At 39.8% G+C, this 15,542-nt stretch overlaps 1 protein-coding gene and 1 long non-coding RNA gene across 4 annotated transcripts; one reads left to right on the top strand and one right to left on the bottom strand.

Moving 5' to 3' along the window:
• Positions 1-22: 22 nt before the first annotated feature.
• LOC147161999 (uncharacterized) lies at positions 23-14,897 on the bottom strand. Of its 3 annotated transcripts, XM_086097360.1 has the most exons (12): positions 14,639-14,897; positions 12,454-12,520; positions 11,371-12,352; positions 11,158-11,271; positions 10,699-10,900; positions 8,068-8,880; positions 5,724-5,800; positions 4,808-4,982; positions 4,630-4,735; positions 4,500-4,546; positions 3,711-4,233; positions 23-2,492 (listed from the first exon to the last, which is right to left on the bottom strand). In XM_086097360.1, the coding sequence occupies exons 3-12, from the start codon at positions 12,295-12,297 to the stop codon at positions 2,408-2,410; spliced, it is 3,069 nt and encodes a 1,022-aa protein (XP_085953486.1). In that variant the 5' UTR covers positions 12,298-12,352; positions 12,454-12,520; positions 14,639-14,897; the 3' UTR covers positions 23-2,407. The 3 variants fall into 3 exon arrangements, with proteins under 3 accessions (XP_085953486.1, XP_085953484.1, XP_085953485.1); XM_086097358.1 differs by having other exon boundaries at positions 11,158-12,352; XM_086097359.1 differs by lacking the exon at positions 12,454-12,520 and having other exon boundaries at positions 11,158-12,352.
• LOC147162000 (uncharacterized) lies at positions 2,334-4,387 on the top strand. Its single transcript, XR_015097298.1, has 2 exons — positions 2,334-2,553; positions 3,858-4,387. It is a non-coding gene; the product is annotated as an uncharacterized LOC147162000 (long non-coding RNA).
• Positions 14,898-15,542: the final 645 nt, after the last annotated feature.

Raw genomic sequence — 15,542 nt, forward strand, 5'->3', positions numbered from 1 at the left:
TTAAATCACAAGGAGACAAATGTACTGATACTGTACATTTGCTACTGTTTTATTCAAATGATTGTCTTTGGACATTAAAGGCTGCATTCCGACATTGTAATCTTTTCTCACACATCACAACATTCCATAGATTATTGCAGGTTATAGAGCAAGTCTCCATTTTGTATATTTTCACAACTCTAGTTTTAATGATCAACAAAGTTTACAATATGGCTTAGAACTGTTGATACCAGAGGACATCATTCTCCATCAGACCATTTCCAAATCTTAATTTAGAATTCATCTACCAAAACATAAATACAGATGATTTTGTTTTACCGTAGGACCAACTCTATGTATGCAGTATCATGCAAATATGGAGGGGGGAAAACATGCAAGGCGTAATCTTCAACCAGTAATAAACACATGACTTGAACCAGGGCATATGTAACATTGCGTTACTTGGAAATGTTTTATATTGTAAAGGATCAAATGAAAATCAATCGACTGTATGAATGATGCTACTTGTGACATTTACAATAACAAATAAAAAGTACAATACGTTATGATTGAGACTATGCAGCAGCAGTTACAGTTAAATAAATAAAATACGACATGATTTACAAACTAATCTGAACATTTTGTGGTATCATTCCTATCTGGCTGACAAACTAAATAAATAAGCCAACAAGGTACAAAAAACGATGTGATTTGACATCAAATAGATTAACTAATTCGCTGCCATTGATGACTATAGACGTCAAAAATTCATGTGAAGTATTTCTATTAAACATTTTTTTCATTTAATTTCATTTTTTATGAAAACCTAGATTTTTTTTATTAAACATTTATAACAGATATAAAATTATCATGCGATTAATTATGATTAAATGCCCCTTATTTAAAATAATAATTTTTTTTAAATAGGCCCGTCAGGTGATTAAATTTTTTAATTGTAATTAATCACATGATTTCACTAGTTAACAAACGATTAATCTGTTCTAAATTTACAATTTTTTTTCTAGGTTTTCATACCAAAAAGCAAAAGTAGAAAAAAATGTTAAACTAATGGAAATATTTAAAATGAATTTTTGACGTCTATAGCCATCAATGGTAGTGAATGAGTTAATAAGAGTCACACTGAAAATCGTTTTTGTTACATCGCTTTTGTGACCATTACGTGATATTTCAAACAAGTCGACACTGGTTACGGAGTAAACTGTGGGACTTCTTGTCAAGCTGCAATATGGAACATTTCCCCCCCCAAATAACTTTAATATAAGCTTTTTATTTTCATTTATGACTGAAATGCCTTTTTAATTAGTAGATTAACACTTTAGCTGTTCACAATGGGTACTCCTGCAAGCTTCTGAGAGACAATAGTTTTCAGACTGGATTCGGGTTAGAATTTCCCACGCCCTGTCTGCGGATGTGACGTAATGTGCGCAGTTTCATTTTCGTCATAAAAAAAAAAGTTGTATGCAATTGGCTAGAAAAGACAAAAATGGTTATTAATACAATACCAATAGCTCAGAAATTGACAACAACAATAATGAAGAAGTAACACAGAAAATTATTTAAAGCACTTTAGTTAGCATGGCCATTTATCGATATGGTATTATTATGGCAACACTTACGTAACACAAATATAAACAGAAGATTCGATGACTGCTCTGTTATGAGGAGAAATGCCCCACTGTAATGTAGCCAAAGTGAATTAGTTAGCATTAGCATCATCGCTTCCACGGAGTGTACACCCATTCTGGCCAACTGCAACAAAATTATGATTAGTACCTCATTTTAAAGCTACAACTGAAGCATGGCAAATCAAATGTGACTTTTCAACTGCTGCCATAAGGAACTAAAAATGACAAAAATGCATTCCCAAAAAATTAGCTTGTGTGCTTAGCTTTAGCATGTTGTCCCCACTTGGTCTACATTGATTTTATGACAACACCAACAAAAATAGGAGATTAGTAAAGCGACACGGAAATGTGGTTCAAGTGCTTTGGTTGGCATTGGCCCCATCACTTGATGCATGATTGAATTTCTGGCTAATTTTACTAGGACAGTAGTTTGTTTCAAAGCCATATTTTTCATAGAGAAAATGACAGCTTCTTAATTCCTGTGTTTTTTCCCCTGTTAGCTTGACAGATGTTGAAAAAAAACAACTGAATTTATGTGATGAGTTATGAGTCAGTTCATCGGTCTAGTTTCAACCTTTCAAAAGACATAACACATAAATTGAATGATGAACTTTTTAATATAGCTGACTCGGCTTAAAGTACAGCCAACGCTTGACGAGTGAGTGAGCCAAAGCTGTTAATCTTGTTATTCGTGTTCTCTGTGATTAGTGCAGCAGAACGGCTGAGCGCCGTGTTCTTAGTTGTGGCATGCACTGAAAGACTTTTTTGTCAGTCTGACCACCTCAAGGCTTCAATGACCTGATGGACTGAGTCAAGAGTCCAAGGTGCGATCTGTCCAGCTGCAGCCACTGTGACGGACGATGACATCTGGAAAAAGGACAATTGGAAGAAAGCTACATCAGGAAGGAACGCAGATTGAAAAAATACAGTAGGAACTTTGTGTGTGATGTGACAACCCAAATTATGCACAATTTGAAAAGCTGTTTCCCCAGAACGCCACTAGGTGGCAGTATTGCTCTGCAACCTTTTTGTTTCTTCTTCATGCTGAAGTTTGTGTCAAAATTAGCATTTTGTGCCTCATTAAAACACATAGACTCGCAAAATTAAGATTTTGTTCTTATCATTTCTGTTTCAAAATAGCCTCTGAATATACATGTACAGTAACTCTTTTTTTTTTTCAAATTTCCAATAAGTTTGATATAACACCCAAAAGCACAGAAGCTCTACAAAGTCCGCTAGGGACGAGCTAAAAGTGAGTAACATTTATTTCTTTACTTTTGTTCTTTTAAGAAACACATTATTTTGAGTTTTCTTCTTTATTTTAGTTGGCGTTTACAGTGGTTAACTTCATCAGTGTTTCCCTCAGATTTGAAATCTATTTGGGTGGGTGGACTCGGGTGGGTGGGATCCGGGTGGATGTGGGGGTTCGGTCTCAGTACTGCTACTTGCGTCTCCTCCAACCTCATGATCCACAAGTGAGTGACGTTACATGCGGTATATCTTTTTATATTATATATATATTTATATATATATATATATATATATATATATATATTAGGGGTGTTAGAAAAAAATTATTTGGCAATATATCGCAATATTACAGCGCGCAATTCTCGAATCGATTCGATATGCGGCCGAATCAATTTTTAAACAAAACGTCTTACTTAGGGTTAGGATTCACACATTAAGCATGGAATAATGTTATATTAATGGAACATTAAGCCTTAATATTTTATTTCAGTGCTGTTCAAACATGAAAGACTGCAACCTGTTTGTTAAATGCAGTCGCTCAGTTATAAGCCTGAATTTTCAAGAAAAAATAAAAATAAATTTTCATACAAATCTTACAGTGTACATGTACAAGTTTACTGATTAGTATTTTTTTAATTTGAATATGTATTTTTGTTATTAAATTTTCTGGGAATCTACTTGGGTGGCCCGCCCAAGTATTAACATGATGTGTTCATGTATAGTAAAAAAAAATAAAAAATAAAGGTTTCATGAGCAAATGAATCCAAATATAAGCACTGATCTCGGTACTTCAAGGTATCATTTCATACAGTACTCGATACAAGGTCTTCTTACCCTTTGCTTTGACTCTGTGAGGTCGTCTGCAGCCTGGCGGAAGCATTTGCAGCTCCAAAAAGTTTAGCCCAGCGCAGTCCACCCTGGCAAGGTCTCCCAAGCTCAACACTGGTTGGGGATTCATTATCTTTCTCCATTTTCCTGCAGTCCACACTAACTGGAGGTCCGGCATCAAAGCAATTCCGGCTGCAACCGGTCCCTTCCACCACACACTCCCCCAAGTTCCTCCGTTCAGGAACAGAAGCTAAAACCACCTGCCGCCTGTTGTTCTGCAAACTATCTTGTCGATGCCCGTTGATCTGGTGGCCTGGCATGCCCGTGAAGAGCGGAGTCAGGGAAACACGCGCCTCCATCGGGCATGGTTGTCCGCTACGTAACAACCTGGGCTCCAGCAGCAAGTCGAGGCCAAAGGGCAAGACGGAGAGAGGCTGCAGGAGAAGCAGAAGCTCCTGAAACAGAGGCCGACATCTGCCCAGCGACATGGACAGGAAGCCCCAACCGTGATAGTGTGACATCACCACATCTGTGCAGACAGATAGACATGGCTGACCGATATCGTACGTCTGACTTTTTGACACCCAAGTACAGCGGAAACATCAGACAAATTTTCTCCCTTAAGTCATTCACTGCCAATGACGGCTATTGACGTCAAAAATAAATTTTTACTGGGCTTATGTTGTCTTTGTCTGATATTTACATTTGTTGATGATCTTAAACGTCAAAGTGGGTAAACTAGAAGAGGGGAAATACTGGTTCTTATTCACGGCACTGGATATAATGTGCACTCACCTTTTTGACTGTGGAGGTGACCAAGCCATAATTCCAACGCTCTCAAACTGAAAGAGGTTGAGGCGCCTTTGTGAGTGGCATCTCAGGAATTAGAATGACATAAAAATAAATAAATAAAATACAAACTTACTTAAGCAAGCCCATGATGAAGGCCTTCAGCCTCATACTGTGGCTGTTGAGCTGTGGACACTTGTTGATTTTACACACCAGGCTGTAGAGAACCTTGGTGGAGGGGCCTGTCGCACCAAAGAAAAGTTAGTAAGATAATAAAAAAAAAAATCATTCTAGTTGACATACTTTCTAATTACCATGCTTGGTAGAGACTTCCACTACGGTCCAGGAGGAGTTACGACGCTGACCGATGACGACGTCTAATTTGTGATCTTTGAGGCCGTCTTCGAGAATATTCTGGATGGATGGACACAGGTGATCCAGGACCAGACTGGCCATCATGGCACTCAGGTAGCTGTTGCCGAGACGCATCTGTGGGCAAAGCAGTATATATATTAAAAAAAATAATAATTTAAAGGGAAAGAGAACTAGGAATGGGCTTGATTTCCTTAATTGACTTTGGGGATTTTATTTTAAATGTCAAGACAACATGACAACAATGTGTGGTATTTACGCCATGGTGGTGGTGTTATGACAGAATTTGCATTTTTGAAAATGGAGCATCATTCATCTTAACTCATTCACTGCCATCGACGGTTATAGACGTCAAATATTCATTTTAACTATTTCTATTAGTTTACATTTTTTTTCCACTTTTGTTAACAAGAGTATGAAAACCTATAATTTTTTTATTGTACATTTATAATAGATATAAAATGTGTGATTAATCGTGAGTTAACTCATGAAGTCATGCAGTTAATTATGATGAAAAAATGTAATCGCCTCACGCTCCTACTTTTTAATAATCTTTTCTTTTCTTTTTTTAATCGCGTTAGGCGATTCAAATTTTTTATTGTAATTAATCGCACGACTTCAATAGTTAACTCACAATTAATCATAAATTTTATATCTGTTCTAAATGTACAATTAAAAAATTCTAGGTTCTCATACTCTTGTTAACAAAAGTGGAAAAAAATGTCAAACTAATAGAAATAGTTCAAATTAATTTTTGACGTCAATGGCAGTGAATGAGTTAATGAGGCTTTGGCTTGAATGGCATCTCCCCTGGAGCCTCCTTGTATTAGTGTGTTTGAACGTAAACAACAAATGTACCTTTTCTTCTGGATCTCTGCTGTTGCCAAAATGAGCTATAATTAGGTCCACAGCCCTGCTCACAGACCTCAGCAAACCTGCACCCAAAGACGAATAAACACCATAATAAACACAACAGTGCATTCTGAATATTTGTATCATTGCATTGTTTCAGTTGTTGACCTTATCACAGTTAGTTAAAAAAAGAAAGGGCTAATTTGCAGTTACAGCTTCCCTCATTGGGCCCTTATGACGGTGAAACCAAATAAATGTTAAATCATCTCGTCATATTTTGAGTCATAATACAATGCGACAATGTCTTCATTTACACAACAAATCAGAAATATTTCAAAAATATAATAGCTAATAGAGCGGTTCTTAACTTTGTTGGGGGTAGTGAACCCCATCAGTTTCCTATGAGCATTCACCGAAACCTTCTTTGTTGAAAAATAAAATACGTTGGGCTTGATTTCCTTAATCGATTATTGAGAATGTTTGAAAATCTCAACAAAATATGACAATTCAAAAAAACAAATTGGTGTAATTTTTCATACATTTTTAGACTTTTCTGCCTTTCTGTCAAATTTCTGACATTTTGGGCAATTTTATGGACATACGGTAATTTTCTGCCTCCTTTCTTTTTTGGACATTTTATGTGTCTATTTTTTTGTTTGCTTTGTTTACATTTTTCAGCCTATTTTACTAAATTTGTGTACATTATATGGTAATTTTCTGAATTTCTTCTTTCGATTTTGGGCATTATAATAGTTACGGGTACGTTTAAAGCCTTTTTTTCTGCTTTTTAAAAAAATAAAAAATAAAATGCCTGACTTTTTGGCAATTTTGGGTGTTCGGAAATTTTCAGGATTTCTTTTGTTTTTGAACAGTTTATGGTTACTTTTTGAGCATTTTCTTTTCTGCCTTTAATTTTTTTTTTTATTATATATAATTATATTATATTATATATATATGTATATGAATGTATATATGTATATATATATATAAATATAATATAATTATATTATATTATAATTATATTATATTATATATATATGTATATGAATGTATATATGTATGTATGTATATATATATATATATATATATATATATATATATATATATATATATATATATATATATATAATTTTCGGAATTTCTGCTTTCGATTTTGGGCATTTTAATAATTACGGGTACTTTTAAAGCATTTTTTTCTGCTTAAAAAAAAAGTCTGACTTTTGGGCAATTTTGTGTTTTCGGAATGTTCAGGATTTCTTTTGTTTTTGAACATTTTATGGTTACTTTTTGAACATTTTCTCTCCTGCCTTAAAATATATATTTTTTTAAATCTGAATTTTCTACAATTTTGGTTTCTAAATTTTATTTTATTTTAATTATAACATTATAATTTTAATTATAACATTATTTTTAAACAAAATCATTAATTAATTTGAAGAATATATATATATATATATATATATATATTTATATATATATGTATATATATGTAAATATATATGTATGTATATATATATATATATATATATATGTATATATTGTATCTAAAAAATTATAAATAAATATGTAAAAAAAGATATGTATTTGTGGCTCCAGAGCACCTGGTATAGGGTTTACACTTGAATAAAATGAATGGGAGGACTCCAGCTTTCCTCACCTTGAGTTTAGAAAGCAAAAAATGATTAATTATTACATAATTATATTACTGTAAAAAGGGTACACAATTAAAACTAACTAATGACAATCTTTCAGCCAAGTACAGTCACAAAGATTTTTGTGTATTTTATGTATTTTAAGGAAACATTTGCAAGACACAGAGATGAGTTAACAATTATGGTTTTCTTTTTACTAACTGGGTCATCACATAGAAGTGAGAATGGCTTCCCTCTCTCCATGTCATATTGGCTAGTCCCTGCAAATGTCATGCTGAATTCTTTATGCATTCTGTCGCTGTCTGCAGGGCCGTTTCGTACCAACGGCATATTACCGCCACTAAAAACCTCCGCCGATTTGCTTGCCTCAAATTTCCATCATTAAGGATTGGAAGTGGCTCTAAAAGAAAAATGGTGATGCAGTTCATAAATCATTAGTGGTGTTTGTACTGCATTATTCCTGTGCGCTCACATAGGCCGGCGAGCAGATGGCTCAACCAATCCCGTGCAGGGAGAGTTAAAAATAGATCATGTGTGAGAGGAAGCCCCTTAAGGGCATTTTGAAGGAGCCTCTGAAGCAAAGTGCTTTTTCCCTGCTCCTCTTAAAAAGAGCTCCTCATCGGACAGATAACTCACAAAAAAAGTCAGATCATTCATGCTAATTTTGACTCCATTCTTTGATATAGTGTCGCTCTCACCTCTCCTCTGAAGATGACTGATGGATAGAGATTCATAAGAGGTGTCAGCTGAGAGGTCCGTTGGATGGCTCAGGAGCAAGGGTTCGTCCTGTTGACCCTCACTCACGCCTTCGGGGGTTAGCTGATGTTGTAGACCAGAAGCGGCGAATGAGAGCAGAGAAACCAAAGAGGAAAGAGGGGCCATGGAGGAGAGTGAAGCTGTGAAGCTGAAGCCTTGAGGTTGAGGGGTCTGTGGAAGAGGATTTGCTTGATAGGCGTTGCCGGTTTGGGCTGTTGAATCTGAGAATATGGACTCAAAGAAGCTGTGGTTATGGGACTGAGCAGGACTTTGATGGCTCTCCTTGGGGGTTGTTAGGCTTATAAGATCGTGGTAGGTAGGAATTCGAACAAACTTGGCCTGGCAGGGACCTGAAAACAATTCTGTACCAGTTTGTGGACTTGTTCTCTCCTGATTGACCTTAGAGTTGGTCTGAGTTGCATCTGGTCTTGTTTTGGATGTCTTCGGACTACGGTGGGCCTGAAACCACATATCCCTGCGGTTGACGCCATCTGGGCTCGGCGTGCAAGTGGAGCAGGTGTCAGAGCTGGAACAAGCCTCCATGAAGATAGAGCAATGGTTGCTTACTGATGACAGCTTTGGATTAGGCTTGAAGCGCTCAGATTTCTTGCTGTGTTTTTGTTTCATGTATTGTTCAACAAGACAACCCAGCTGCTGGGCCTTGGTATGACGTTCGTCACTGGGACCAAGCACTATGGGTTGGATTGGTAGAGATGTTGGCCTTTGTGGTCTATTGGAGGACGTCAAACTTGTCTCTGGAAGAAAGCAACAAAATATCTTACTTTATTATTCATTATTATTATTTAGGCCAAATAAACAACAACAACAAAAAAAAAACATCTGTCTGGATTTTAATATTGTGATGAATCAAACAGTGTGTTAGTCTAATGTACTAAGAGCCAAGAGCTAATTAGAGCTACGTCATAACAGGGGAAATATGCAGCATCCAATACTTTGAGATTAATTTTCTATTTTCTTTCATCTGCCGTTTTATTTTTTATTTTGTTGTTGTTTTAAGGAGGGATACGGTCGAACACCTTCTCCAAATCCACAAAACACATGTAGACTGGTTGGGCAAACTCACATGCACCCTTGAGGATGTTGCCAAGGGTGTAGAGCTTGTCCACTGTTCCACGGCCGGGACAAAAACTACACTGCTCCTCCTGAATCCGAGGTTCAACTTCCCGACCTTCCTCTCCAGCACCCCTGAATAGACCTTACCAGGGAGGCTGAGGACTGTGATCCCTCTATAGTTAGAGCACACCCTTCAGTCCCCCTTCTTAAAAAGGGGGACCACCACCCTGGTCTGGCAATCCAGGGACACTGTCCCCGATGTCCAAACGATGTTGTAGAGGCGCGTCAACCACGACAGTCCCACAACATGCAGAGCCATTAGGAACTCCGGGCGGATCTCATCCACCCCCGGGGCCCTGCCACTGACGACCTTTCCAACTACCTCAGTGACTTCGACCCCAGAGATAGAAGAGCCCAACTCAGAGTCCCCAGACTTTGCTTCCTCAAAGAAAGGCGTGTCGGTGGAATTGAGGAGGTCTTCGAAGTATTCTCCCCACCGATTCACAACGTCTCGAGTGGAGGTCAGCAGCACCCAATCTCTACTATACACAGTGTTAATGGTGCACTGCTTTCCTCCCCTGAGCCGCCAGATAGTGGACCAGAATTTCCTTGAAGACGTCCGGAAGTCGTTTTCCATGGCCTAACCGAACTCCTCCCATGTCCGAGTTTTTGCCTCAGCGACCAACAAAGAAGCATTCCGCTTTGCTAGCCGGTACCTGTCAGCTGCCCAAAGGCCAAAAAGGTCCGATAGGACTCATTCTTCAGTTTGACGGCATCTTTTATCGCTGGTGTCTACCAGCGGGTTCGAGGATTGCCGCCACGACAGTCACCGACCACCTTACGGCCACAACTCCGATCGGTCGCCTCAACAATAGAGGTGCGGAACATGGTCCCCTAGGACTCAATGTCCCCCAGCTCCCCCGGGACAAGGAAGAAGTTCTGCCGGAGGTGGGCATTGAAACTCTTTCTGACAGGCGATTCTGCCAGACGTACCTAGCAAACCCTCACAATACGTTTGGGTTTACCAGGTCTGACCGGCATCTTCCCCCACCATCGGAGCCAACACACCACCAGGTGGTGATTAGTTGACAGCTCCGCCCCTCTCTTCACTCGAGTGTCCAAAACATGCACTACAAAGTCGATAATCGAACTGCGGCCTAGGGTGTCCTGGTGCCAAGTGCACATAAGGACAACCCTATGTTGGAACATGGTGTTCATTATGGACAATATCAAAACACCACTCGGGTTCTGATCGGGGGGGGGGGGGGGTGGCTGTTCCTCCCAATCACTGCCATGTGAATTTTGGACTTGAATATTTCACTATTCATTTTTTAACGTAAATCATCTTATTTGAAGAATATTTTATCTAAAAATTAACATCTACTAATTTTTAAAGATCCACATGGAGCCACAAGAGAAGTACGAAAGAGCCACACGCGTTTCCAGAGCCGCAGGTTGCAGACCCCTGTTATACCCAAAACCAAAATCATGAGCCTTACCTTTCTCAAAGTGACATTGTTCCTGTTTTAACGTCACATGTTCTTGGGTAGTTGTCTTGCTTGTGGCCCGGCATGTACAGCGATGGTTGAAGCAAATCAAACACGGCCTATTCCATTGGTCTCGGACGTGGTCTTTCACACTTGAGGGGGATTTCTCTTTGGAAGTGCTGGTAAACTCAAAATTCGGGGCCAGAAAATCCGCCTGAGATGGAATAGAAAGAACAGCTTTGGTTCTGTCGTCAATGCAATTCATACTAAACATGCATTTGTCAGGGTCAAATCTCAATCATATCAGGTTGTTATTTGTTATACTTTCATCAAATTATTTTCTTTCCTAAGATCTGGGAGAAATTCTGAATCTGGATGAAAATGTAGTCTTAATCATAGTCACTGAGATAGTGACTACTTGTTACCTACATTCATAGACAGAGATAGTCAGGCATTTTCGTTCAACCTTACTTCCATTCCAACATGGTTTTGTCCAGTTGTCCTCGGACTGGCAAAGTGGATCTCGGAGCCGCTGACGCTCTCGTCCTCAAAGCAGCCGTTGCTGGACCAGGTTGCACTGGGCGACTGGGACAAAAGATCACAAGTCACCAGCTTGTAGTACGTCTGATTAGTCCTTGTGACCAGTGGGGCTTGGCTTTGGAGACAGGTAGCTATGTCGCACACCTTCAGAGAAGAGAGACCTGGAGGCGGTTGATGCTCCATGGGGTAAAAAGTGTCAAGATCTTGAGGTGACAAGCAGGATGCAGTCTTGAAAAGCTCCTCTTTCAAGGGATCGCGCACGCTTTGGTCATCGTGCTCACTCGGAAGAGGTTGGAGGTTGAGGAATACAGATCCCTCGGATGATGGAGATGGACACGCCCCCGGGGAGCTGAGCTCATGTGGCATGGCGGGATTGTTGCTGTGGTTGTGCATGGTGCAGAAGTTCACCAGGATCCCATCAGAGCTGCCGCAGGATGAGTCACTGGCATGGTCCGCTTGGCTATTGGGGATCAACTCAGAGGAAGACTTGTATGGGATGTGATTGGGCATTGCGTCAGAAGCCATGACACCAAATCTGCTGACATGGGAGCGTTGAGCCTGCAGTAGGTCTTCACGGCCCCAGTCCATGTTCCCGTCGTACGTGCTTTTGTGCCAGTTGGAAGTCCCGTGCAACACAAAAGATGAATCCTCGTGGTATTTGTGAAGGTTGTCCCCATCGCTATCCTCGTCGTCCTCATCCAAGTCGGGATTGGGAAGGAAGGAATTGTGCAAGCGTTGACTTCCTCTTGTTCGAACCTCCTCCTTTCTCGTTTCTTCAGACGATGAGGCAGAGATGCAGTCGTTGGTGCCATCCTCTTCCTCCTCCTCCACACGGTCCTCATTGAGGCTACCAAAACTGTTGGAAAAATGCTTGCGACTAATAGCAATGGGATGATCTTGGCTGATCCTGTCTTGCTCTGGGAGGGACGCTGCCCGAGACAGACCCGAGGAGCCCGGCCTCCTTGCTGAGCCGCACAGAGCCTGGACAGGAAGTTGCCAGGCGGGAAGCTGAAGCAGCGGGAAGTGGCACGCAATCAGGGTGTCCCCCGAAAGACTGGACGCGCCAATCATACTGGTGCACTCAGATGAATCATGTCCACTATCCTCATGCTGTGGAAGTTAAATCCTGCAAATATACAACACAGACGTCGTTTCCAAAGAGAAAGCTACATTTGGTGTACAGTTTTACTTAACGTATAGATAATGATGAAATAAGCCTGGCCTCACTTTTATGTAATTCTGCCGTCCCCCAAGCATCCTTAAAGCTGTTTAACGACATCACTGTTGGAGTTTACTGTAGATTTAAAACAAACCATGTTGATTAAACATCACTAGCGCTAAGGCTACAGTCAATGGAGGATCGCATTCAAATGCTAACGAGAAATTAGCATCGACTTCGGCAGTGAAATTCCTTCAAATAACAAACTTTCACACATAGATGCTGTGGAAGCACATACACAGAGGTAAGATAACACTAAGTAGGCTACTCAAAGGCACATTTTCCCCTCAAATGTATGAAAAACGAGTTACATTCAACGGCTCTAATGCAACTTTCTTCTCTCGATCATTTACGTGTGTATTCCATGCATGCATGCATGGCACCACACTGCCCCTAAGAGGCCAACATGCGCAGGTACAGTTGCATTTCCCTTTTATTTTAAAATTGCTATTATTTTATTATGCTGTATTGTTATTATACTTCCTTACTAATGTTACTTTCCTTAAAATTCAATGGGCTTTTATTGTAATACTAACTAATTCATTTTCGGTCTAATGAACTTTTCAATTGTGAAGTTTTTAAAAATTGTGAGATGAACTTTCCCAACACTGCCTGTCCTCTACTGTATGATAGTATCTATACTTGTGTTGATCCATGTTTGTTGGGTGGCTAGCAGCTAGCTAGCTAACACTTTACAACATATTTCAATAACATTTTGGTTTTAATCCAGGATGAAAATGCAAGTACTGGACTTGGAACAGAAAGCACAAAAACAAAGATGGAAAGATAATATATGAAATAGCTTACAATCACTCATGACAAAGTAAGCGCAGTTGCTTGCGTCCATGTTGGCATTTTCCTCCAGCCTTTTCCCTGCTGCGCACTTAACTTATGATGATTCAGATAAACAATGAGATGCACTTTGCTGCTATATATTTTGAGTGTGCAACATGAGAAGCGGTCCTGGGAGTTTCCTCTTTGGACAAACAAATGCCTCTTCATAAACACACAGCATCCCAACAAAGTAGGAAGGCACTAGAAATCATTCAAAGGAACAAAAGTCCCTGATCGTCTCGGTCTTCCACTTTTCTCAGCCTGTGTAAGTAAGTAGGTCAGCAGCACTGCAGACAATTACGGTGCTGCCAGCACTGCTATGAGGAAAAGCGCGTTCACTGCGAACTCACACGCATGCATTCAAACAATGAATTTTTGTCCCACAAACAAATTTGTTCTATATGAAAAAAATACATTAATTCCAGTAGGTGTAAAACACCCTGGATTGCCAATCATAGGAATATAAAAAAATGTGGAAACCTTTTTGGTAAATGTCTAGGTTCTGTTGTCTGGACATCATTCATGTAAACACGTGTGGAGATAATCCTCTGCAACATTGCTTATAGTAGCTTGGGGGGGGGGGGGGGACCTGCCATGGCAACAACAAGTAAACAATCTAAGGCCATACTCGAGGGATCTGTCAAGAACTGTTTAATCGCATATTACAGCCTTAGAAATTGGGTTAATCTGCTGGGTTGGTGGCAGAATTCATGACAACAAAGATAATCTGTTGACTGTTTCTCAGTGTGGAGGAGCAAACATGTCACCACCCCAAGCACCATTCATTGGCAGTCTGGACGTGGTTAGATTTGTTGCTAGTCACTTAAAAAAGGGGGGGGGGGCGGGGGGGAAGCATTTGAATGCATAGTCTTGAAGTACACCCAATTTCCAAAGGCCCTCCATCTGCGTTAAACAGAACCACTCCCCCCAAAACAGAGTGATTTGCACCTATCAAAAGTGTGAAGGCTAGAGTCTGAGGGTTTATAAACAAAAGTATTGGGACATCTGGCTATTATTACACCGGCCGGAAGTGATTGCACATCAGCTTTCACCCTCCTGGGGATGCCTCTCGAACTTGAGTTTATCTGTGGAAATTTCTGTACATTTGTGACGTCTGATGCACCTGAAAAATCTCTCGTTCTTGATCATATTTTGGCTTATGTTCTTCCAAACCAAACTCATCCAGCACAACCCTTGCTCTGTCCAAATGTGTCTGTCCAATAACGGATGTAAAAAAAAAAAAAATAATAAACGAAATGTTGTGGTGCCCCCTCCCCCTCCCGCCACAACCCCACACGTTCCTCAAACAGGGCACAAGTGATTCAAGGACAGAGACAAATGATAATATTTCATACTTACATAGAGCTGTTAGTCACGAGTCACCTCCATCCGCGTCTATTGGGGTCACTTTCTTGTGTACGCATCCATAAAAACAAAATGCAGCTTCCGTCAGAAATGACTTGCATACAAACCAAAATAATGTGATTTACTGCGCATTCTAAATTGAAGGTTATTATGTCATCAAGATGTAGGTTTAGTCATCGAATGGGAAACGGTACCGAGCCGGCATCAGTGCATCACCGAGGTCCGGACGGACCCCCCATAGCGAAGCTCTGACATCTCCGCAAGCTGGAGGAAGTGTGACGTCACAAGCCTGTAAACCAATGAGGAAAGAGGTTTGTTTTTTTGTTAAATATATCACAATACTACTAGCGATGCTATTACTACAACTACTGCAACGTATAATTATTAGCAATTATAAATAATATACATTTAATAAATCAAAAAAACAATAAAAAATAAACACTCCAAAATACTTTTTTTTTTTATATATATATATATAAATATATCTCAAAAATATTAAATGAATAAATAATAGAAAACAACGAAAAGCTATTAATCGTAAACAGACTATGAAGTATTAAAGGCTGTATTATTATAAGTACATCTTCCATCTCGTTCTGGACGTCCCAAACGAAATAATTAAAGATGGCCAAGACTGCCCCCTAGTGGCAAGAAATTACACTTGTCTGTGTTGCCCTGTGGACATACCATTAGGTACACCTGGACAATGTCCATCCATCCATCCCTTTTCTGTACCGCTTGTCCTCACAAGGGTCGCGGGGGTTGCTGGAGCCTATCCCAGCTGGCGGGGTACACCCTGTACTGGTTGCCAGCCAATCGCAGGACACACAGAGACGAACAACCATACTCACAATCACACCTATGGACAATTTGGAGTGTCCAATTCACCTGCCATGCA

The sequence above is a fragment of the Leptonotus elevatus genome, chromosome 15 (assembly GCF_054856555.1).
Source record: "Leptonotus elevatus isolate MCC_2025b chromosome 15, RoL_Lele_1.0, whole genome shotgun sequence".
NCBI lineage: Eukaryota > Metazoa > Chordata > Actinopteri > Syngnathiformes > Syngnathidae > Leptonotus > Leptonotus elevatus.

Bases quoted from the DNA above. Each gene is read 5' to 3' on its own strand.
- LOC147161999 (XM_086097359.1), bottom strand. From the start codon at position 12,297: ATGATTGGCGCGTCCAGTCTTTCGGGGGACACCCTGATTGCGTGCCAC. The intron at 4,983-5,723 runs GTACATTTGTTG...CTTTGCCCACAG, and splicing joins GCAGAGATCCAGAAGAAAAG to ATGCGTCTCGGCAACAGCTA. The intron at 4,234-4,499 runs GTGAGTGCACAT...CTGTCTGCACAG, and splicing joins TCACCTCCACAGTCAAAAAG to ATGTGGTGATGTCACACTAT.